At 46.2% G+C, this 25706-nt stretch overlaps 1 protein-coding gene across 2 annotated transcripts; it reads left to right on the top strand.

Moving 5' to 3' along the window:
* The first annotated feature begins 10965 nt into the window (after positions 1–10965).
* Positions 10966–23704, top strand: LOC117455368 (phosphatidylinositol-3-phosphate phosphatase MTMR7-like). 2 transcript variants are annotated; one of them, XM_034094853.2, is made up of 14 exons: positions 10966–11264; positions 12068–12193; positions 12745–12907; positions 13242–13399; positions 17086–17214; positions 17764–17898; positions 17984–18116; positions 18200–18309; positions 18667–18792; positions 19340–19389; positions 20076–20276; positions 20660–20794; positions 20908–21034; positions 22047–23704. In XM_034094853.2, exons 1-14 carry the CDS (start codon positions 11241–11243, stop codon positions 22245–22247), a joined length of 1818 nt encoding a protein of 605 aa, XP_033950744.1. In that variant the 5' UTR covers positions 10966–11240; the 3' UTR covers positions 22248–23704. The 2 variants fall into 2 exon arrangements, with proteins under 2 accessions (XP_033950744.1, XP_033950749.1); XM_034094858.2 differs by having other exon boundaries at positions 20908–21080; positions 22047–22205.
* Positions 23705–25706: the final 2002 nt, after the last annotated feature.

Below are 25706 nucleotides of genomic sequence, written 5' to 3'. Positions count from 1 at the left end.
ACCAAACACACACACACACACTGAAAAATAATTCTGTATGCCTGACAGACTGGGAAGGGTGCTGTGGAGCAGAGCAGACACACACTCCATGTGCTGCTGTGTGTTTACATGTCAGGCTTCATAAAGCGGATGTGTGTGTTCTGAAATGTCTCTACAGACGTCCAGCAGCGTGTGACTCACCCTGGCTCTGAATCTGGCTGTGCCTCGCTGGAGATCCACCCCCAGCGCTCTGCCAAACCTCTCCCAGCATGAAGTCATCTCTCTGGGCTTGCCTGAACCCAGGGCTTCCCTGTCTTGGAGGTCCGGTCCCTGAGCCTGGAGCTGAAGGCCCCTTCTCTGCTCTGGTGCCTCCCCCCTGCTGCCGGACACCGGGCCCCAGCTTGGAGGAGACTTTCTGTAGGAACAGATGACGTCTAGTGACAGCGTCCCAGCCGAGTGGAACCAGCTCCGAGCTGTGCACCGACACCATGTTTTTCCCCACTAAGAGTTAGAAATGCGGACAGGAGGAAGTGAGGGAGGCGGTGGAGGAGCAGAGGGCAGGAGTGAGGGAGAGAGTGTGTCAAGACAGAGGGGAGGAGGAAAAAAGAGAGCAGGAAAGAGAGGGAGGAGGGAACATTGGGAGTGTGCTGCAAGCACAAGAGGGGTAAAAGAAAAGTTGATATTGTGTTGTACATTCCCCTTGAGAATCCCTGCTCTGACCAGGCCAACTTTTTCTCTCTCTCTGTCTTACCCCCGCCCCATCCCTCCCTGTCCCTCCCCCTCTGACTCTATAAACACCAGCACACATGGTGTGAGTTTGTGGATGACGGCCTGGCTTTTGTCTCAGACTTTTTAAGGGAAAGACTCCCCTTATAGAGCTGTTCTGGTATGTATATGATACATATGTGTGATAATAGAGCAGCCAGGGACTAAGAGAGGAATGAGATAATGTTCACAAATCCAGTCTTTTCAAAACATCCTCAAATAAATTCCTCATGTGCTTACATTCACACCTTCACCTCCACCCGCCCTTTAAAGGTCTCTTAAAGCCCCTGGGACATTTCAGCTGAGCCCAGGGCTTACTGTAGCATACCAGTGCAAAGTCATCAGGCTAATCACTAACTCATACTCAGTGGAGTTACTGCACACGTGTTACACCGTCTCTGACACTGTAAGGAAACACGATGATGAGGTTACAGGAGGCCGTCAGGACAAACAAACTGTGCATTAATGAGGGACATACAAGAAGAGCTTCTGACCTATGACTGTAACCACAACCATTCCAAAATAAAGCAGTGTTACACACATGTCTTCCTTTCACACGTGTAAAGGTTCTGAACACACCCTGTGCTGACACAGCCCTCAGGCTCCCCCTGAGAGAATACGCTGGGGCAGGTTTCACACCTGTCACTGACGCACTGGATCTTTAGAAACACATACCAGAGACACACAAACTGTCCACACACCACTCCCCCACACTTAAACTACAATTATAATGAACAACAACAACAACAACAACAACAACAACAACAACAGACAGCTAATGGCGCATTTCCACTACAGCGCAGAGTGTGGTTTAAGCGTGCCGTGCCGTTTTTGGTTGCGTTTCCACTAGGCGTAGTTCCGGCTATCGGGTACTTTTTCAGTTTTCTGGCTCTCCAAAATCGAGGTTCTTTCCAGGTGATTTAATTGGAACACACGTTTCAAAATGATGCCAAAGTAACAACATACTGATACCGGTTAGTAAAACCCATGAATTAATGCTTTGACAAGTCTGCAGACAGACGGGGGCTTTGGGGCTTAACAGGTTAAAATGCGTGTTTTCTGAATGGAGATCGGCTAAGCTAACGTTATATATGCTCCGACCGTCCACACTCACAACAACGGCCTACAGACATAAATAAACCAGCGACTATATTCGCCATGACACAGACAGTCTGTGGTTTGTACTTGTTTAACTTGTGTCTAGTTTCTGAACAGATATGAGGAGCTGTGAGCTCTGAGGGCTAACAGCTAACGGCTGGTTGGTTTTGTGTTTCGCATTGAGGATGACGTCACGGCTCCGCTTAGACTGCGTTACTATAGTTACTACCCCAGTTCAGTTTGTTCCCCACACGTATTCTGTGAAGACCCGCCCCTACTCTGATTGGTAGGTTTCAGGAGTGAGATGGGGTGGGTCCTTAACGGAATACGGGAGAGAGAGAAGTCATAACAAGTGGTACAGGGACAGGTTGACGACGTGTTTTTTCGGATGGAAAATGAGCCAAGCGTGAAAACGCAGCAGCATTTGGATACACTTCAACCAAAACCCAGGCAGTGATAAAGCGCACCATTTGTAAAGGCAACATATTCTTTAAGCAGGGTCAACAAATAATCTCCATTGCCACTTAAAAACACAGTGGGTTTTCTCAATGTCTTCCGAGCGTCTTGCTTCAGAAGCGAGGCAAGAATACTTCCTGGCATTCGGAAAACAAAGAGTGAGCAAGTGTGCAGGTGTGCATCATATGAGAGGCCACGCCTTACATTTTCCGCCCACAGATTTGGGGAAATTGATCCGTGCGCACAGCATTGTGGGGATTTTAAGACCGCGGAGTCTACACATGTGCAGCCTCAACATTTCTCCAAACGAAGTACGCCGGGCTCGGTAGAATTCCAAGTATGCTGGACATTGGAACAGTACTTCGGCGGCACTCGATGACATAGTATGCTTGAAATAGTGGCTCTGGAGCAGCTTTACTCGACATTGAGAAACACCCAGTATCTAATATTAAGAGTTGCTTGAATTTCATTCAAGGCAAGGCAACTTTATCTACTCAACACATACAGAGGGTACATACAAAGTAGTACATTCACTGACATGAATGACATGGATATGGCGCCACCTTGTGTCATGTTTGCAATGCAGATGATTGACATTAGGTCTGGCAATACAGTCAATCATTATCCTGGTGATCATTTCGCAGATAAACCTGTAACCCCGCCCCCTTTTTGAACGGCTCTTGGAAAGGAACGGAGCCATAAGATCCCGCTCCCTTCAAAGAGCCATACAGTCATTCCCATCACTAGTCCCTCACTTCCGTTTCGCTTCTCATGCACTGATTTGCTAAGCTGAACAGCCAATCAGAGTGATTTATTTTGCCGACAGCCTACCGATTCAACACACTGATTCAACATGTTGAATCGGTGGCGGAGGGTGTCGGCACGTCCGAAAAGACACAACGGTGCGGGACACACCAATCTGAGTAGGGCGACAGGACGCTCATCGACGGCCAGACATCTATCACATGTCTGGCTGTCGGGCCTTTGGATGAAAAACCCAAAATATTACTTTTGCTCAGATTCAGGCTGCTCTGCAGTTCACGCACAACTCCAATATGATTGCTGCTAACTGTGGGAGGAGGCAGCAGGCTCACCTGACTGCATCACATTACACGCGCGCACAGACAGACTACGTGAGCGAGTGAGGGCTTGTCTCTCCCGCGAGCGAGCGCATAGCCGCTCGCGGGGGTTTAATCTGCCCCCCGAGGGTCCTTTTATTGCGCGTGTAAAAGCACATTTTTCACTCGTGAGTAGCTTGTTTTGCGCGCTAGAATATTGACCCAATTCTGGCTCCATACGTGGCCACCTTATATACTGTGTGCCTGCGCGCGCATTCAGGTAGGCTCGCCCTGATTGGCGGCTACGTTTATACAAACTCAGTGTGTGAATGCTCGCATAGCATGGTTGAGAGTAGTACCCATATAGTCCAGTAGAGGGCTCCGCCTGTGCTTATAGGGTTACAATACGTAACCCCCGTTTTGTCCTCCATGCAGCGACGACATCGGCTTGCCTGACCTGTTGTAGTACCTTTTCTGATGTTGATGCTGGTAAAGATGCCGGTAGACTCTCCTGGCATGAGCATCCGTGGCTGACCGACTCGGGCTGAAGCTGCTGGTGTGTGCTGGGTAGTATGGATCGTACGCGACGACTCATAAGCAGCTGGGCCGGTGATCTGAAGTTGTCAACTGGGAGTTACGATACTCAAGAAGACTCAGATAGGGGTCTCTGTGATCAGCGTTTGCCTTTTCTTGTACTCCAGACTACGACGTGCTCTACTCCACCTTTACTCATACACCGGAGACACACATATGCATGTATCAGTGTTTCCCACAGATCTGAAATATACTTGGACGGGTGGTGGCAGCGGGCGGGGGGGGGGGGTGCCCGAAAAAAAAAAAAAAAGTTTTAACAACATGTTTATTTATTGACTTTTCATTCCTGTATAATCATTTTGCGCAAAGATGGCACTGTTTGTCAGAGCACTTCATCCTTCTGGGATTTCATGAAGAACAGCTCCAACGCCTGTGTGTATGGGAACACCTCTGGTGCTGGTCCATTAACTGCCAGTGTTGTTTGTGATTTTTAGTGGGGGTCGACCTCAATCCTCTATGGGGGTCCAGGGGCATGCCCCCCCGGTAAGATTTTATTTTTTATTTTGGAGTTAAATGCATCAATCTGGTGCATTTTGAGGGGAAAATATAGAGACTAGATCTATGGAAACACCTATATTAAACATAACCTGTATACATTTCAATAATCATAAATCATGGCCATAACCAACAACATACCATTTCCAATATGAAAAAAAACACTGAAAACTTGTTTATTAATTTATTTTTGGTTCATTTATAGTTGTGAGTGTGTCTGTGCTCCTGAATCAGCCTCTCCTGTCTCCTCTTTGAGGCAGCAGCAAAGACTAGTTTTCTCTCAACAAGTTTTAAAAGTGTATCTTACCTTTTTTCACCTTAATATGTGTTTACATAACTGGTGACCACACCGTTTGAGACCCACTGAGAACTTAGACTAAGTTAACTATCTAAACACTCAGAGAGTCCTTTACCTCACCTGAGCTGAGCTTATCCCGAGCTTGAATGACACACAGAGACCAATCAAGGGCTTTGATTTATGATCTGTATGACAGTGGCCATGTCGGCAGGCCACATCATGTGGACAGCCAGTCACCCTGTGTGAGGCAGGCCACTTAACAGGCCAGAAGGAGGAGAGATCAGTGCAAGGGAGCGAGGGAGCATTGTCCACAAGTTAATCGATCGCAGATGGCGTCGTGGTCACGGACGAATAAAAAAAAAAATTATAAAAAAAAAATTATTAAAAAATTATAAAAAAAAAAAAAACCTAAATGGGTCGCGAAATATACTTGGGCGGCCGTTAATATACCTGGGCGGCCCCGCCCAAGTATAGTCTATGTGTGGGAAACCCTGCATGTATGGTAGGAAGGCAAACTTCACTCGAACTGTCTGGCTGCCCACGCATACTGTTACTAGTAGGTCAAGGTTGGTACAGTCTGAAATGTTACAGAGTGAAGAGGTTTCTACATCTCAACACTTCACTGAGAAGGCATTGTAGCGCCTTCCTGTGCACCCAGTATGGTGCAATACGATGGTGGGAGGTCGAGGACACATGATGATGAGAGGCCAGGAAAGACCACCATCACACCTGACTTAGGGATAGAAAGCAACCTCGATGCAAAGCACGTTGCGTGGCTCTTAACAATCTGTTGGTGTTTTTCATGTCTTGGGGACATTGCCTGTGCTTGGGTGGGGTACGCCAATAGTGAAGCTATTTAGTATAGCTCTTATATATTTAGAGAAGTTTTGTTTTTATTATCTATAGTTATTAATGCCAAGGTGAAATCTACATTAACAGCTAGTTGTATTGTTGAATATTGGCTGTATGCAAAGCACTTTGTAATGAATGAGCGGGTGTAGTGTAGGGTGTGTGCAGAGGAGAAGCTTGAGGTGTGCTAAACCCTGCAGTCTCTGTACAGCACATGCTAGAGCTGAGAGAAAAAAACACTGAAAACCTTTAACCAAACCGTGCACGTGACGAGCGTGGACAACTGCCACTGTGCAGGCTTAACTGCATGCTCATGCCATGCAGGTTTATTTAAACGGCAGACTAAACAAACATTTGCCTCAAACAGTCAACTCCTGCTCCAGATTTTCTGTGTTTTAAACCGAAATGTCTTTTCAAGACAAATCCATGATACAGTGTCGGATTGTCCAGCAGTGCAGATTGGAATTCATTAACCACATAATAATCGTATTCACTTTTGATCGCTGGAGTATTACACAAGGGAAGCTAAGGCCGGAGTTGTAAAGCTTTTGAAAAGGCTCGGAGGACAACACATGCATGTACAAACATGCACCACACAGTGAGGATGTGGCAGCTGAGAAAGTATAGAAATTAAGGGCATGTTCAGAATGTGTCTGACTTCTGCATGTTTGTGTGCCAAGTGTTTGTGGTTGGAAATAAAACCTAATCCTATGGAATAGTTTATATTAAGCACCTGGTCAATTAAAGTGACGTGTGTGTGTGCACAAGATAAGTGAATGGAAACAAAGTAGGGACTAAGATGCAATCGAACAGGTAGAGTGGGAGTGTTAGGCGCACTACGATGTCCTTCAGGTCACCAGACATGTGAAGGGATGAGAACACGAGCTTCATCCATGTGTTCCTGATACAACATTGGCTCAGGTGAGTCACAACAATACAGACATACAGTTTACTTTGTTCCGTAAACTAAATCAACAAAACTATTTTCAATTACAAAATGTTGCTTTCACATTTTGCTACGTGGCACGTGTTAAGAAAAACATGTTTTTAAGTTTGAATGTGAGCACCATTCCACTGCATGTTGTTAAGGTGGAACAGTGGACCTCTCACTGTGCTGTGTTAGCCGGGTTCCCCCCAGGTCCCAGCCATATATATATATATATGTATATATAAAGGTCCTAGCCCAAAGAAATGCAGCAGCTTGTTGACTCCAAACTGCTCGTTGCATCGCCGGTCACTTAGAACATGAGAGGTAAAGATGGGGAGCCTGATCAGCCTGGAGTCTTCAGTTGGACGGCCGTGGTTCAGGGTTCAGGGTTCAGGGTTCAGGGTTCAGGGTTCAGGGTTCAGGGTTCAGGGTTGGCCTCGAGAAGTAACTAGCATCAACAGAGAGGTAATCTCTTCTTGGGGATAATTGCTTCATCAGTCCCAACAAGTTATTAGTGAAACCACAAGTCTAGGCAGAGTACCTCGTACACTTCTACACACAGAAACGCCAGTCATGAGATGCTCACACTCTCACAGACACACCCTACATGCAGAGTAACATGCAGCACACCTGAACAAGGAGTGGCTGGATCAGACTCTCAGAGAGGTGCGACCTGATAGAGCATTCAGCTCTACTGAGTAGATATTATCCAGTGGAGTAGGAGAGGAAGCTGCTACGCTAATGTTAACTCTCAAGCCTTGATTTGCCATACCAGCTGCAAAACCATAACCCCATTGAAGATACTTAGGCATCACTAGATGAACATCTCTGCCTCAAACCACATATTGACGATCTCTTAAGGAAATAGAAATTAAAGCTGGGATTCTTTTTTAGAAATAAGGCCTGCTTCTCCACAAGTGCGAGGAAACGGCTTGTAGCTGCCACATTTTTGCCGCTCTTGGACAACGGGGATGTTGTGTACGAACGCCTCAGCTCACTCCCTTCATCTGCTGGACGCTGTCTACCATGGGGCTCTGAGGTTCATAACCAACTGTAAACCCCTCACACACCACTGCAAGTCAACTGGACATCATTATCAATGCGCAGGTCACTGCAATGTACACACTCATCTATACCGCTATGCTGGGACTGCTGCCCCTCTACATATCCACTTACATATCACACAAACAGTACAGCGATAGAGTACTAAAGAGTTGTATAGTCGTGTAATGAGCCAATCAATACACTTCATTGAAATCACCATCACATATCTACTTAACAGTGGCATGTACGCTGCAGAGACTAGTTAGGAGCAGAAATCCAACTCCAAAACAAACATCTAAGAAGTACAGGGTCGGCTTCATGGGGGGTCCCAAATGAGACACTGTGACAACTGCACTGTCAACGGGGAGCCTTGCTGCGGGGAAACGGTGTACCTCTGTCGCCTGTCAGCGCAACTTCAATGATGCCGCCTAAAAACGTAATTCTCCAGATTCTCCAGATGGCCAGTCCGCCCCTGGTTTAGATAGTTACCTCAGTGGGTCTCAAACGGTTTGGTCAGCATTTATGTACAAGTATTTCTGAGGAACACCTTTATATGATCATTGTAGTTATTACAAAATAAGAGGATAAATGAAAAACAGGTATGAAATTCAATAGGAGAGTAAAACAAGAATAGTTTAAAAGGGGAGTGATTTAAATAAAGAAATAGTAAATCTGTTTACAGTTCTGTTTCATATGGGTGTAGACAGATGTATCCATAGATCTCTTCATGTTGCTTTAAGTGCACCAGATTGATGCTTTTAACGTCATTATTTAAAAAAAAATCTGTTGTATGTATTTATTGACCCTAATTATAATTGTGTGACATTCTTTAAGAATTCATATGATTGTGGAAATGTACCCAGTCATATGATTTAATATGCAGCTTTCATTATTGCAACTCATGTTTGCCCATTGTCCTTATGATTAGGAACATGTAGTAATGTAAGATTGAGATTTGAACAATATCTCTCTGCTTGATTAGAGCATTTCATCCTGAACTTACAGAAGCTGGTAATGTCTTTGCCTAAAGTTACATTATGCACCGACACTCCCAGTCTAAGCTGTGAAGACCTGCATTGCAGTAATAGGTTACAGACTAGTGTCAGCCAGAGGTGAACAGGGAACCGTCCACAGAGGTCAAGTGGACTGCTCATGGTGGACTGCACCAGATAACAGCAGGACATCAAGAGACAGTACTTCTACTTTATTTCCCCTCAACATTATTGTGCCTTAACAGCACGGCCAGGCTTAGAATATCCCTCAGAGCTGTATGATGGAGCAGTGAGGGTGCACTCTACAGTCCAGGAGAGTCTTGATGTGACCCTGGGTAGCCCTGCAGAGGGCGACATCTTACATCTGTAATCACAATGCTGCTGCAGCTGACATGTCCATTACACAAGACACACTAAGCAGCAGGACACTCAGTGGACACACACACTCACAAGGCCACCAGCAGTGGGGTATTAATGCACAATGGCACAATTTTAAAGATGAAATAGTGATGCTTTTTGGATTTAGATGTTTGTCGAATTTGCCAGAGAAGGTGTTGTCTTCTGAAACGTAACTTTAAACGAGGCACAAACCTTTCCCTGCAAATTAGCGTGAGGCTACGTCACATGCCTCATGACGTTCAGACTGTTGGACTGAGCAGCATAGTTCACGCTACATGAAAACCCGACCCTGTGAAGCCTTGAACACAATTGTCAATTATAATATGAGACTGACTCACTCACATGAGCGCCCGCCCATCCTTCCTTATTGTAAACGCATACATCACTTTTCTAACGCAGATTCAACAAAACCATCAAAGATACACTTTTAGGTGTGACCTAAACATGTTTCAACGACTAACTCCCTCCCTTATTAGATGATTGATCGTCATACACGCGCGCACACGCACGCACACACTCCACTGGACATTATTATCTCTACGACTGCCATCTTGTGGCCACGGAAAGACTGACATGGAAATACATTACACAGTGTGTTCTTCACTATTTAAATACATTCAACATTTCATATAGTTAGCGTTCAGATTAGGGCATTGTTGCCATTTTACTGTTCAGAAAGTAAACCATTTCCGAAAGTGTTATGGTACAACAATTCCTACCTGGTTAAAAAACCCATTTAAGAATTAATCTTGCTGAAGTTTCATTGAAACAACACGCAGTAAGTGCTTCTTCTGGTGTAGTGGGACATTACACCTCCCAACCCTGTACTCAAGTCAAGAACCTCAAAGATTAGGGCCTGCTGAATTGTATTGTATTGTGGAATCGTGCAACTTAATTTATTATTTATTTATGTACATATTCCCTATCATGTCTATTTTAAGTCCCATGTATTGTTTTTATAGTGTCTTGTTGTTGCGTGTTGGCACCTTGAGTTTATTGTAATGTCGTTGCACCTGTACAATGACCAAATTAAAGATCTATCTATCTATCTATCTATCTATCTATCTATCTCTCTATCTATCTATCTATCTCTCTATTTATTGCTTGAGAACATTTAATCTACATTGGACAGTAGATGTTTTGCATCAATGCGCATCAGAACATCAATATCAAGATTCTGATTGTTATTCAGATGGATCGAGACGGCCTGAGCAGCGCTATAGGCTACTGCTGAAAATACAAGGCAAAGGGTATTGTAATCAGAGATGGCAAAAGTACACACATCCTTTACTCAAGTATAAGTAAAGATACTCGTGTTTAAAAATACTCTAAACTTCTTTACTCGAGTGAAAGTAAAGAGGCTTTGAAGTGTACTTCAGTAAAAAGTACCCATAACTAGCAGCTGTTTTAAAGAGTACCTGACCTCCCTTTATATGAATAGAACAATAGAACAATTGTTAGCTAATGAATGTTTCCATGCTGAACAACGGCAACATGACAACGTTTCCATTGGTCCCTCTTCTTTAGAGAAGACCAGGAAGTGATGGATACACGGATCGTGTTCAGATCAATAGGCACGCAGTGACTCTACAGAATAATGATCACGCACCAGACACACATTCAGACTAAAGGAACCGGCTGTTTGGAAAATGAGAGAAGTAGGAAGTACAGGTATTTGAGTTCAACATGTAAGAAGTAAAAGTAAAAAGTCGTCAGAAAAATAAGTAGTGGAGTAAAGTACTGATACCAGAAACATACTTAAGTGGGCAGGCAGTAACGAAGTATTTGTGTTCCGCTACATCCCACCTCTGATTATAATGATATGTTAAGGAAAGGATGTGTAAGTCTACGAAGGTCTTGTTGTGAGAATGAGAATCTCCGACCGGGGAACGCCACCACTGTTGGAACAAGTCTTCCTCCTCATGGGGACACACACTGGCTTTTATTTTGAAAGGTATAACCGGAGGCCCCGCACGTTCTCTTGTTAACGTTACGTGTGGAACGCATCACCGCAGCTGTTCTCAGCGTCACCGTGAGAGGAGACCGAGGAGATAGTCTGGTACCGTTACCGGGCCGGGATACCGTTAGTAAATAATCATTTCCTTTCAGTTTAACGGAACAAAGTCTGGGTACCGGTTATCATGGGAAATATACCTTGCCAGCGCGGGAACATCGGCCACGAAGAACACAGCTCATGTTTTGACGTAAATCAGGGAATATAACTGCTGACGGGGAAAACACAGAACACCACACTCTCTCCATCTCCTCCATTTTGGTTGTCAGTGATGGAGCACATCCGGACGCCCAAGGTAACAACGCTCGGCATTTCTCCAGCAGGACTTCACGTAACGTCCCTCCTCTGTTTCCTCTGGTGTGCCCTCTCGCTTAGCTTTTATTCAATGACCCGCCAGGTTCGTGCTTCTCTCTGCATCAGCTCTCCCCGCTCTGTCTCTGCTGAACCCCGCGGGCAGCTCCACAGAACCGGCTGTCTGTGAGGGACAGCCCTGGGAACACGTTCTTGTGTCCAGTTCATATTCTGCTTAACAAATATTTACCAAACACATTGCCGGTAGCCTACACATTAAACCAATAACATTTGTTCAACCTCTAAATTATTGACGTAACTCTAAACACAGCTGGCGCGTGTGGTGCTGTGGTTTTATGATGCTCATGTGCTCGTGCGCTAACAGCAACAGGTTTTATTTGTTATGCAATAGGAATATGTGATCTATTATTCTGTCCTGTAATGGCGATAAAAAAACAACCCTTTCCTCCTGTCTGCCACCTCTTAAAGGCACAGGGGCCTCAAAGGACCATCCTCCCTGTCTCCACAGGTCTGATAGGCTTTATAAGGAACATTACTAATCATGTAATACACACATTCTCATAACTATGTCATACGTGGCAACACTTACTGGATGACATGTCTTTTCAGGCACACTTAGATTTAGCTCAGTGAATGTTGTAATCTGATGAGTCATGGTGGCAGAGGCTGTTGGGAGCTGCTATTACAGTTAATAAACGATGTTGTGATGATGTGAGTGGAGAGACATATTTCCTATGTATTTGTCTTGTTTAGATTTGTCTGTCTCTGATATTTTGCCTCTGGTAGGTGGAAAATGTGCGTCTCCTCGACCGGTCGTCAGGACAGAGAAAGGCCAGCATTGGGACTCTCTACCTCTCTGCCACGCACACCATCTTTGTAGAGAACAACCCGGAGACACGCAAGGAGTCCTGGGTGAGCAGCGAGCCCTGAGCGCCTCCAGCACTCAGTCACCTCTCAGATTCTACCACGTGAATCCTGGCGTCCTTTCTTCTTTTGCTGACTCCTATCCGTGTCTGAAAAAGGCTGTTTCAATGTAACTGAATAACCTGCTTAAAGAGGGGGTGGGGGCACTGCCCTGCCCCCCTGGACCTGACCACATAAAACAGGCATCCAGCGTGGTCCGATCTCTCCCAGACCGTCTGCTGGGTTCAAAGGAACAAAGAAAGCAGATCCCTATAGCTTGCGTTGAAAACTAGATGACTCAACAATGTGGCTTGTGTTGATTTTGTTTTTTTATAGTGCTGTTTGAAATTCCTTACTTGTGTACTTAATACATTTAATTAAAAGCCTCATTAGTTATTAACAAAAGGAACCAATAGAGAAAGTGGAACATTGTCAATGTGTCAACAGTGGATAAAAGAACGTGTGTGTGTGTGTGTGTGTGTGTGTGTGTGTGTGTGTGTGTGTGTTGTGTGTGTGTGTGTGTGTGTGTGTGTGTGTGTGTGTGTGTGTGTGTGTTCCAGGTGTTGCACAGTATGGTGAGCAGTGTGGAGAGGACCCCCACCATCCCCGCAGGAAGTCAGGTGATCCTGCGATGCAAAGACTTCCGGGTCTTCCAGATCCTTGTTCCACAGGAGAGAGACTGTTTGGATGTCCACACCTCATTGGTCAGATTGTCACGACCAGGTGTGTGTGATCATGTTTGTGATTGGTTAAATGTGTTTAAAGGGATTTCATAAACACAGACCCTGGAAAGCATGTTGTCAGGAGCAGGTGGTGTCTAGTTCAGGCTGTGAAGCACTTTCAAGTTACTCTCCTCCTCTCCTCCTCCTCTCTCTCTCTCTCTCTCTCTCTCTCTCTCTCTCTCTCTCTCTCTCTCTCTCCTCTCTCTCTCTCTCTCTCTCTCTCTCTCTCTCTCTCTCTCTCTCTCTCTCTCTCTCTCTCTCTCTCTCTCTCTCTCTCTCTCTCTCTCTCTCTCTCTCTCTCTCTCTCTCTCTCTCTCTCTCTCTCTCTCTCTCAGAGAAGTACAGTGAGCTGTACTGTCTGTCCTTTAACCCCAATGTGAATAAAGAGGAGAGGCAGGAGTCGTGGAGCTTCATGGACCTGACGGCGGACTACAAGAGGATGGGACTTCCTAACAACCTGTGGGTTTCCACAGCGGCCAACAGTGAATACAGGGTCAGTGTGATTGTGAGGTTAACACGATAAGCTTTATTATAGTGTAGGAGATTAACAATACGTCTCACATTACACAGTACCGAAGCTCTACTATTTCCATAACTCTTATATACTTGTTCAAGTTGTTAGAGGTCCCATGTCATGGCCATTTCTACTGATCATAGTTCCATTGTTGAGGTCTACTAGAATAGATTTATATTGTTCAATGTTCCAAACTCACATTGTTTCTCACACAGCCTCTCTGTCGAGCAGTGGGTCTCAGGCCTCGGGAGGGACCCACTTTGTACTTGGTCAATACATCGCGACCCAACATTTTGAAGCACTCAAATCTATTCAACAAAAACGCGTGCTGTAATATATATGCTTTTCAACATACAATATTAATGAAAGTGAAGTGCAGTGCATATATCCCTTATATCCCTTCACAGAACTAAAGTATGCTTTTAAATAAGATTTAATGAGATGATGGAATCAAAGCTGAACTATATAAAAAGGCACACATGCTGAAAACCCATGCTGAGGGGGCATGCCGCTGCTATGGGTCCATTTGGGTCGTCGTTACGTCACTTAGCACCAGGAAGAAAAAGAGAAATGTCCAACGAGGCGTTCTGGGGCCGCAGACAGCTCTTCTCTGTGTTAGAGTTAGACTCGCTACAGGGTGCACGTTGAGGGGTTGTGACTCTGCAGACCGTTTACATGCAGAAAGACCCTCATAACACAAGGGACGGGTAAGAACCAGAAAAGCATGACCTGGGACCTGAAGTGCAGTGAGCAGGCCTTGTATTCAGGGCCTTTACAATCATAGATAAGATATTCAAATCCAACGCTTCATGTTGTGCTTCACTTAAAAAAACAATGGCCAAACAGTATTCCTCACAGGCATTTACAGAGGCTAACTATGTGATATGCAACCCCACGAAACTTTATTAACAAATACTACTGGGACTGCAGAACATTGCCCACTCGTTACCAGGTAACTCACCTCACAGACGCTGTAACCATGTTGGCTCGATGGAGCTCATGGACCATGATGGTCCAGCCCTATGATAGGTTCCTATCTAAGCTTGTTCTTCTGGATCCAGACTAACTAGGGTTCCCGCGGGGTCTTAAAAAGTCTTACATTTGATAATCAGAATTTAAGGCCTTAAAAAGTCTTAAATATGATCAAAAAAATAAGAAAGGTCTTTAAAAATAATCGGATTTGAAAGGTGCTTCTGCGTCTAAATGTGTTGTGGGGGAAATGTCCGGGCAGCAAAGTAACCAGTACGCTCAGAGCCTTTCAGTTCCCACTAACACTTTGTATTGAAATAAATCAACATGGAACCTAACTTTGCATTCCCCCGGCCCCTTATTGGCGAACACCCAGCTAGTAACCTAGCAACCAAGCTTCAGCTAGCGGCAGTCAGAAACTCATGTATCTTCGAATCTACTTGCAAATAAATATGGTGAAGTGTATTTGGTTTGAAAACATCTAATTTAGTGCTTGGTTGAAACCAGTGGAGGGGAACGTGTTTGAAGCCCGCTGCACCTTTTTAAAAAAAGAATGTAGCGTTAGCTAGTGCAGCGTGCTCCCAGCATCAGCATCCGGGCGACGTGCTGAAAGCTAAAAGCGGAGGTGCTGTGGATGCTAACCGTATCATACAACAGCAACGATGAAAGATTGTAGCCAAGGGAGCAGAGGCCTCATTTATAAAGGGATATACGCTCAGAAGATGGCGTACGCCAGTTTCTACGCAATGTTTGCGATTTATAAAATACTAACTTGATGGGAAAACGTGCGGTCCTCCACGCAAACTCTGACCCATGCGTACGCACTAAGCACAACAACGGGAGAGACGAGAAACTGCGACACCGTTGGCAGAAGGAAGGATGAGAGAAATGTGTGGAAATAATACCATCAATAAAATGTTACCTCTCATTTATCAGATATGAAGAATTCATTTTCAAGACACAACACAGTGAGACACAATCGACCGCAAAAGCTGCACCGCAATTCGAGTCGATTGTGATTTCTAAAGGGAAACCGGCGTAGGAAGTGCCGTACACACTTTCCTCGCCGGTACACAATGTTTGGTGAATCGGAAAATGTCGGAACAATTCTGTACCTATTTTTTGGATTTCTACTACGCAAGCAACCTTCCCACGTGAATCCTACGCACGGCGTTATACATTTATTACATTGCATTGAGCTGACGCTTTTATCCAAAGCGACTTACAATAAGTGCGTTCGACCAACAAAATACAACCTTGAAGAAAACAGAATCATAAAGTACATCAGGTTTCATAGAGCAAAACATTTCAAGTGCTGCTCAACTGGCTTTAGGTAAGCCAGCCCTTTATTAGTATATAAGTGCTCTGTTAATAGTTCTATCGCTCGAGGTGGAGTCGAAAGAGATGAGTTTTCAGTCTGCGCCGGAAGGTGCGTGAGCTTTCTGCTGTCCTGATGTCAATGGGAGCTCATTCCACCATTTTGGAGCCAGGATAGCAAACCCACGTGTTCCTGCTGGTGGGAACTTGGGTCCCCCTCGCAGCGAGGGTGCAGCGAGTCGTCTGGCTGATGCAGAGCGGAGTGCACGCGCTGGGGTGCACGGTTTCACCATGTCCTGGATGTAGGAAGGGCCAGATCCATTCGCAGCATGGTACGCAAGCACCAGGGTCTTGAAGTGGATTCTAGCAGTTACCGGAAGCCAGTGGAGGGAGCGGAGGAGCGGCGTGGTGTGGGAACATTTAGGAAGGTTGAAGACCTCAGAAGATCACACACACACACACACACACACACACACACACACACACACACTTCTTCTTTCATAGCAATTCTCCTTCATACTTTCTTGCCGTGAAATAAGTCTTAAATTCTATTTAAAGTGGTCTTAAAAAGTCTTCCATTTGAGTTGGTGAACCCTGCTAACTGTAAGTCATACAGTAATGTCATCATGCTGCTGGGCTGCACAGCGCGCAGAGACGAGCTGCTGGTTAATACGTGCATGGGTTCTTTAAGGACACATGGGTTCTTTAAGGACACATGGGTTCTTTAAGGACACATGGGTTCTTTAAGAACACATGGGTTCTTTAAGGACACATGGGTTCTTTAAGGACACATGGGTTCCCTGAAGGAGGACTTTGACCCTTTCTGTGACACGAGAGCCATTCATGTCATAAAGCATGACGATAAGTGTGGCATACAGATGTGTATGGTTCATATGAAATGTGGGTCCAGGTTAGTGTAGGGTCAGTCCACATGTTCAGGGATTATATCATAGTATTGCCATCATGTCCAATTATTGCACATTATGATCCAGCCTTGGCTCAAACACTGCACTGAATGCGAGAAACAGCCTGCTACATGCCCCTCTAGAAGACCACTTTAATGCTCAAATGGTTGTCAATATTGTAGTTTTGTTGTTGTCAACAACTGCCATAAAAACCCAAATCTAGGATGAACTGATCCTACTAACAGCTGTTATACGCTAGACAGTAAGGTAAGTGTTAAAGTGTGCACATTGCTCCTCTGTGCCGCAGGGCGCCTTTAGGTCCATTCTTCAGTGAGCCACAGCATATACTATAAAGGATCAATTCAGTATATCTAAACTAATGTGTTTGCCATCATTTATGGTGGGCAGGAACCATGTTTAGTAACAGTTGGTAATCTGTATAATCTACAAAATTCAAATATATGTTCCCCCCAGGTGTGTGAGACGTACCCATCCGAGCTGTATGTCCCAAAGTCGGCCACGCCCCCCATCATTGTGGGTAGTGCCAGGTTCAGGAGCCGAGGACGATTTCCTGCCCTGTCCTACTTCCACCAAGACACTCTGGTGTGTGTGCACACACACACACACACACACACACACACACAGACTTGAAACCACAGAGTCATGAATATAGTGAGGATCATATGCAGGGTGTTGTCTGCACCGGGCCCCAGGGCGCTGCGCCCTCTTACTCTCGGCGTGAGCCCTCAAACCAACATTTCAAGTGATTCCAGAAAACAATATTTCTGTTCGTCAAAAACTGTATAATTATTCCAAAAATGTGAAAACCATGTCCAATAGACCGTCAGACGGCACGCAGCAGAGGAGCTTGGGTAAATATGGGGTGGATGTCCGGTGGGTCTGCCGGGGACGAGTGGCAGGCGGCAGGCTTCCACTCTGGCTTCTGAATGAGATGTTTGTTCCCTGTCGAGGAGCTCAGGAACCGTGAGCAGCTTTAAGGCGTGAACAAACCTTTACTTTCCACTTGTGGGCTTCATTTAGGCCGGGAGTGACGTTAGCGCCCTCATACAATATTCTTCTAGAAAACCCCTGCATATGTTGCTGATGCAAAGGACTCAGTGCTACAAAGTGTGTATTGTGGTGACATCGCAGGCCGCAGTGTGTCGATGCAGCCAGCCTCTGTCCGGCTTCAGCGGCCGCTGTCAGGAGGATGAGGCCATGCTGCAGGCCCTGATGAAGGCCAACCCAGGAAGTGACTACATCTATGTGGTGGACACCAGGCCCAAGGTAACACACACACACACACACACACACACACACACACACACATATACTATGAGATTACAGATTGTGTGTGTGTGTTTGGGTACAGTTGAATGCCATGGCAAATCGCGCTGCAGGGAAAGGCTACGAGAATGAAGACCACTACACTAACATCAAGCTGCACTTCATCGGCATTGAAAATATTCACGTGATGAGGAGCAGCCAGCAGAAGGTCATCGACGGTAAGGAGAGGGGTCCTGGGAGAGGCGGTGTGAGGGTCCCACGGCGCGCCTCCTCTGATAGCATCTCCCTCTCTCCCATGCAGTGGGCGAGATGCGATTCCCATCCATGACTGACTTCCTGTATGGTCTGGAGAACTCTGGTTGGCTCAAGCATATTAAAGCCATCCTGGATGCGGGGCTCTTCATAGCCAGGGTGCGTACACACGGCACACGCACACACGTTTCAGAGAGACACATAGAATCTATGTAAAAGGTCATAAAACCCATTTTCTACTCAAAGCAACAATCAAAGAAGATCGTCTCTCGTGTCAGCTTTGATTCGGTATCTATGAATATTTAAAACATTAACAAACGTCTTAAAGCAGCAATAGATTTACAGGAAAGTCAAAGCAAAGCAAAGTGCGGTCGTATGACAGGACGTGGTCCTTAGGGTACCTCGTTGTGGTGGGTGGGATTCTGAGACAGTTCTATGAGCTCTGTGTGGTGTATCAGGGCGTTGAGGGTCCGGCTTGGGGGGTCCTGCTGTTGAGCTGCTCTCTGTGCCCTGCAGGCCGTGGCTGATGAAGGAGTCAGTGTGCTGGTGCACTGCTCAGACGGCTGGGACCGCACCGCCCAGGCCTGCTCTGTGGCCAGTATACTGCTGGACCCTTACTACAGGACCATCAGAGGCCTCATGGTACACACACACACACACACACACACACACACACACACACACACGCACACACACACGCACACACACACACACACACACACACACACACACACACACGCACACACACACACGCACACACACACACGCACACACACACACACACACACACACACACACACACACACACACACACACACGCACACACGCACACACACACACGCACACACACACACGCACACACACACACACACACACACACACGCACACACACACACACACACACACACACACACACACATACACACATACATACACACACACGCACATACACACACACACATACACTACACACACACACCACACACACACACACACACACACACACACACACACACACACACATACACACACACTCACACACACACACACACACACACACACACACACACACACACACACACACACACACACACACACACAGTCTCTTGTTCTTATCTCTGATTTGATCCTCTCCTTGCTCCTCCTTTCCTCGCTGGCCTCCTTTGTATTCCTCCTCTCCTCTCACCAGGTGCTGATAGAGAGGGACTGGGTTTCCTTCGGACACAAGTTCTCCCACAGGTAACTGGAAGTCGGACGTCGTCTGACCTGAACTGCGTCGTGTGTGTTTGTTGTGAAAGACAGAAGGGTCGAAACAAGAGAAATGACTTTCAGCCCTGGCATAAAGCCACTTCAGGCACCGGGTGTGAGATCAGATACGTGCTGCCTCTCTTGAAGCTGCAGTATTCATTATTATTATGAAGACTATTTAAATTGAGAATAACAGACACTGTTAAAGGGCTGATTACGTGTGAAATGATAATATGACTATGACTGGAGGTCATCGGAGCTCAAAGTGAGGCCCTTGTTTCGTGAGGACATCAAAAGGGCGCCCGGACCACTTACTATCCGAGCTGGGGTGGGACATTTTGTTCAAAGCATTGTTAGCTTTAGCAGGCACACAAATAATATAAATTCATTATAATTATACAATTACTGATGAATGATTTACGATATCATCCATCACAGACGTCTGTAGACTGTTTACTCTACATTGAGCTCGAGTCACTCGTGGAGAGATAGCATTGAGAAATGGTATTAATGAACATTCCAATCCTTTCTCTGCTCTCTCTGCTCCCTCCCTCCCTCCCTCCCTCCCCCCTGTACTGTCTGCTCTTCCCCTGGAGGCACTGTACAGCACTGCTCTTGAATATGTCTTGATAGTGGAGAGAATGCCGTGTGTGTAAGATGCAGCTGTGTCCCTGCAGGTACGGCCACCTGGACGGAGACCCTAAGGAAGTGTCTCCGGTCATCGATCAGTTCGTGGAGTGTGTGTGGCAGCTGTCCGAGCAGTTCCCCTGTGCCTTCGAGTTCAACGAGCGCTTTCTCGTCGCCATACACACACACATCTACTCCTGCCAGTACGGGACCTTCTTGGGCAACTGCCAGAAGGAGCGCAGGGACATGAGGTAGGACTGACTCGTATTGGACCGTGTGCAGAGACCAGCGCTCTGATGAACGACCTGTGCTGCTTCAGTGTGCTATCACTGTATTACATGTTCATCACTCACACCTTTATGATGATGTGTACCATGTAGTTCCACTGCAGTCCCATCAGGGTGCATGCGCTCAGGACTGTAGCAGGTCATGGTGTGGTTGCTATGGTTATCCTACATGAACTTCTGCCACACTGGACTGGCAACAGCAGTCAGGGGAGTGTCATTGTGTCAGTGCTGACCCTCACATGTTGCCTAGGGGCCCGTGAGGATCTACTTTCCCTCCGCTCGCTGGTCTGCTGCAGTAAAGAGTGAGTGCTGCATTTGGGTTTGTAACACTGCTGTGCTGTGCACAGGCTTGGGGAGCGGACTCACTCCGTTTGGCCCGAGCTGTGGAAGGAGCGGGCCCAGTACACCAACCCTCTGTACCGGGCTGAGCAGAGCCAGAGCCAGGGGGTCCTGAGGCCCAACACCACCCCCTACTGCTTCAAGTGAGTCCCTGCACACGCACACGCGCTCATTGTTCTTTTCGTGGTCCTACGTCTTTACTTTCTTCGACCCGAGCAACTCGCTGTCAGTCAAACATCCATTTGTTCCGTCTCAGGATGTGGAAGGGTCTCTATAACCACGCGGAGAAATCCACGCCTCCTCGCCAGTCGCCTGCTGACTTCCTGTCTACTGTGAGGGAAGAGTCCCAGCAGCTGGAGGAGGAGCTGGCCAATCAGCAGGAGGTACCGCCGGGAGGAACCCCCCCCCATCCCCTGGGCTTCAGACAAGGCATACACCACACTAGCACACACTCGCACACACCCCCAACATCTGCAAAATGGCGCTCTGAGGTCTTTGATCCCGCCTGCCCTCATCAGAGCAGAGCTCTTCCTCAGCGAGTCACACGTGTTGTTGTTAGCATCTGGTGCTCATGCAGCCAACCCTAACTCCAGATTTCATTGCCCTCTCCCGGTTTCCTCCCGGGTCACATTTCTCCAGATTTCTGACAACATCAGATTTACTCAGGACTGTTTCCACTCGGACTTTAATACAGCTACACCATTGTTTGGTTTCCATGGTAGCGCGTCTCTTTAGCAGCGCGCGCAGCTGAAAGTCTGAGAGGGTGAGGGAGATATATCACAGAAAACAGAACAAGAATGGACAACTCCACCCTCTGCTCACTCCTGTCCTGTAAAGTACAGGTCCAGCCTTTATATACAGTCTATGGGTCCAGCCCACACACAGCTCCATCAAGGATGCTGCTTCAGGCCGCTAAGGCAGTGCACTTACCACTACAATAAGCATGCTAATGTTGATCTAATACAGCTCCGGCGATCCACTAACGAAATAGAATTAAATTGAGAAAATGTTTCATTGCGGAGGACCCCCCGTTTTGTGTCCCCCCCACTTCTCAAACCAAAGTTACACCCTTGCGCACTTCTGGATCTTTAATGAGCAAAAAGAGCGTGATGGTATTTAAAGACTAACACGTTAGTTTGATTTGTTTGTAGAACAACATATCAGACACAAATAGTAATGAAGCATATTTAAACTTGTTAAACATGTCTCCGGGGAACCTCAGTGTATTCCTTTCAAAAGAAGCCATCTGCTAATCTGTCAGGATTTCCCAGAATTCAGTTTGCTCTGTCCAACTGAAGTTCAGCCTCCCCCCACCCAGTGAGAGGGGAGATGGTTCTCATTGTTATGGAGAGGGAATGTTGAATTGAAGTGTGTGTTGTTCTTCTGCCTCTGCAGAGGATAGCAGCCCTGACCGGGGAGCCAATCACGTGGGAGGAGGTTCTGAGGAGGAGGACTAGCCGCCCACGACCCCCCCACTGCGGGCCGGACCCGCCGTGTCTTATACAGACCCAACCAGCAGCCCCCCCCCACCCCGCAGGCTCTCCCTCTGCAGCAGACCTGGGGTCGGGAGTCGCCGTCTTCTTCACCGCTGCCTGAGAGGACAGAGACCCTGGTGCCTGGCTGGGGGGGGACTTTTCTTACAGGAGTTCCTTAAATGATTGAGTCCAGCAGGTGGGGGGGGGGGCAGAATGTGACGAGTTAAACTAGTTAAACATGGGGCTGACAGCTGGATTGATGTCTCGTCTTCAAACTGTAGTTGGTGTCTTCAGAGTCAGTGAGTTAGGGACACTGTCTGACCGAGCCACCGAAGACATTGCTTCTGACTGTTTGCATTTGTTTGTTTCTTGCTGGCCAGAACGGCTGTTTTTCATTTCTGTCATTTGTACTTTTTTAAAGGAATCAACATTACTGCTGTGTGTGTGTGTGTGTGTGTGTGTGTGTGTGTGTGTGTGTGTGTGTGTGTGTGTGTGTGTGTGTGTGTGTGTGTGTGTGTGTGTGTGTGTGTGTGTGTGTGTGTGTGTGTGTGTGTGTGACTCAGTCCCATCCATAACAGTTTCTCTGATTTGAATGAGATCCATCAGAGTCAGGTTCCCAGTGTGTGTGAGAAAGAGCATCTGCTCAGTACATTGCAGATGTTCTGTTGTGTAGACTCAACACTGGGGTCAATAAGCAGCTCAGTACATTGCAGATGTTCTGTTGTGTAGACTCAACACTGGGGTCAATAAGCAGCTCAGTACATTGCAGATGTTCTGTTGTGTAGACTCAACACTGGGGTCAATAAGCAGGCAGATGATGTCCCCCATGGTCCATGGACCTGCTCAAAACCTTTCACTCCATAACACACATCTCTGCCACTGCCTCTGTCAGTATTTAGAAACCAGTTCCCAAAGCTAAATAACCAGTGAGCAGTGGCAGCCATAATGAAGCAAAGGGGAGTGGAACAGGAAGTGCACATGGTGTACAGTGTGAACCAGTTTGAACTAGTTGTTACCAGGAAGAGCAATCAAACAAATCTGAACAAAAACATGTTTATTTATTTATGGCCTTTTATTATATGTGTCAGTGTGCTGTCTCCACATGCTGTAATCATATCCTCAGTGGACATCATAACATCCAGTGCAGTGGGTCAGATAGATGCACTGAGTGTGACTACTGAGTGCTTTCACTTTTTACATTCCCACCAGATGAAGTACCAACAGCAGGAACTCTGGGAACATGTCTTCAGAGTGTATTTCATGTTTATACTCAGTTCCATCCATGTTAACACATCAGCAGCACATTGTTGTGTTCGTGTGTGGTAACGCTGAACCTGCTGCGGCTCCATGTGTCACAGATTCATTCCTAACACGTGGACTGAGTGATGATAACTGTATTCTCATTGGCCCTGGCAGGTGTGAGAAAATATATAATAACGTAAGGGTGTGAGGACAAATGTCCATGTGCTGCTGTGTATGACTACGTGTCCCTTCTCTACCTGAACCATTCTCTGTAGCCCGTGTGTTCTGTATCCATTCATGTCAATGATTTATCAATAAATGCACTGTTAAAGGGAACGAACTGCAACATACTTGGTTGTGGTCGAATTGTCAGTTTAGTTTAGGAGGAGGGTTCCTAACCATGGATGTATAATAAGAACTGGATACAGCCTCGGAGACGGGGTTGCAGTCGAATAGTCCAACAATCAGCTCCTATCGTCTTCTCCTATCCACTATTCCTTAACCTCTGTGTGAAATGTCACGGGGTTAAGGAATAGTGCATAGGAGAATTCAAAAGGATTTAGGGCTGCAGTCGAATAGTCCATTTAGCTTAGGAACCTTCCTAACCGAATGAAATGACCCGGAAGTCCCTCAGTGGCAGCCACGATAAGTGTGGTTAGAATTCTCTAGATGAAAGGAAAGGAGGTTTCAAACTTCCTTTATAACCTCCTTTAGCTTAGGAACCACTGGACCTCCCTTACGGAGCGTCCACACTACAGCTCCAAAAATAGCTTGGAGCTGGGCGTGTCTGGAGCTTGGGGATTTTATTCAAGCAACACGGCCAACAACCAATCACATGAATCTCCCGCCCCCGACATACAAATCAAAAACCCCCGGGGATTTTATGCGAGCAATATATATATAAACTCCCCAAACAGGCGAAAACCTACCAGTTTCCCCACTGTCTCTGCCACCTCCCTCCATGCTGGTTCCTCCGGTTTGTATCCCGGTAGGTGAAGAGGGTCTGGTCATACAAAACCGGGTGATTTGCTACGGCGATAGTTAGTTTCTCCTCCGACTTTTTTTTAAATATAGAAATGAACGGCGGGATATCTCCCCCAGCTTAGACGCGGTTTGATTGGCTACGGCTTCAGCTGTCAGATTTTGGGAAACGGGATTTGATTGGCTGGCGCTGGCTACTCCGGCGTCTCAGGCGACAGAAGTTGAACATTGTTCAACTTCTGTCGCCTGAGACGCCTCGCTCTGCTACCCACAATTCAGTTCGGCGAAAAAACGCGGCTGCGTGACGTCACCCCATTGAAAGTGAATGGGCAGATTGGAGCTTTCGACGCTATAGTGTAGACGGGCCGTTACCGAAAGGAGAGGAGAAAATGCTGCCCCACAATGCATTGCAGCCGCAGCATTTGCTGTCACTCAACAGTCGGCCGTTCACGGAAACAACCGATTATGACGGAGAAATTATATCATGAAAGTTACGGTGCTTATTAAGCATTTTAAAACGTAGGTGGTAAGTTGCCAAAGTGCTTTGTTCTGAACGTTCATCAGTATTATAATCAAAGAGAGAAATATGAACGTTAGTTTTACTGAAATGATCAAATAAAGTCTTTACTGAGCTGTGTGGAGTTTGTTCAACTTTTAAAAGATGTTTGAATGGTGATATACACAGTGATAGATGTTAAGGACTAACGTTTATAATAAATACATTTGTATTGATTTTAAGATCTTTAGTTCATACAATCATACGTATTGGGATCATTGGTATTAATGTGGACCGGAGGGAGAGGGTGACGAGCATAAGTTTCACTTTCCTTTTTTATTTCAATTCCAGCTTTGGTCATGAAGAATATGTGTCTCTGTTGTCCCCGTTCATAAAGCAAAGCAGCAGCATCAGAGCACGGAGCAGAGTCTCTAGATGAGTTCACAGCAGTCCCTCGTTCTTATTGAACATCCATGTTTGTAGTCCGCTGTATAGAAAACTGTAGTTTCCATAGTTTCCCCACAACAGCAGACGCACATTCATGACGTCCGATGGCGCATCATAAACACGTCGGATAGTGAAAGTGCATTCGGATTCTCTAAAGCAGTGGTTCCCAAACTGTTTGTGCCCATGGCACCAAAGGACAAGCACACATCTCAAGGCACACCTATTGTGCAAAATAGCCCTTATAACACGTGTTATCACTCATATCATGTAAAATATCTGTAAATGTGCATAATTATTTACTAATGCCAAATGTGACAAAGACAACTATATTACTCATGAAATATTTATTAACGAAATATTTCAGAAATTAATTTGAAACTTTATCAAATTAGGCTTCATCAAAGCAGCAACACA

The sequence above is a fragment of the Pseudochaenichthys georgianus genome, chromosome 1, assembly GCF_902827115.2.
Source record: "Pseudochaenichthys georgianus chromosome 1, fPseGeo1.2, whole genome shotgun sequence".
In the NCBI taxonomy this organism is placed as follows: Eukaryota; Metazoa; Chordata; class Actinopteri; order Perciformes; family Channichthyidae; genus Pseudochaenichthys; species Pseudochaenichthys georgianus.
Note: the sequence above shows the minus strand (reverse complement) of the source record. Positions and strands in the feature narration are given on the sequence as shown.

Bases quoted from the DNA above. Each gene is read 5' to 3' on its own strand.
- LOC117455368 (XM_034094853.2), top strand. From the start codon at position 11,241: ATGGAGCACATCCGGACGCCCAAG. The intron at 18,117-18,199 runs GTAAGGAGAGGG...TCTCCCATGCAG, and splicing joins CCAGCAGAAGGTCATCGACG to TGGGCGAGATGCGATTCCCA. The intron at 20,277-20,659 runs GTAGGACTGACT...TGCTGTGCACAG, and splicing joins AAGGAGCGCAGGGACATGAG to GCTTGGGGAGCGGACTCACT.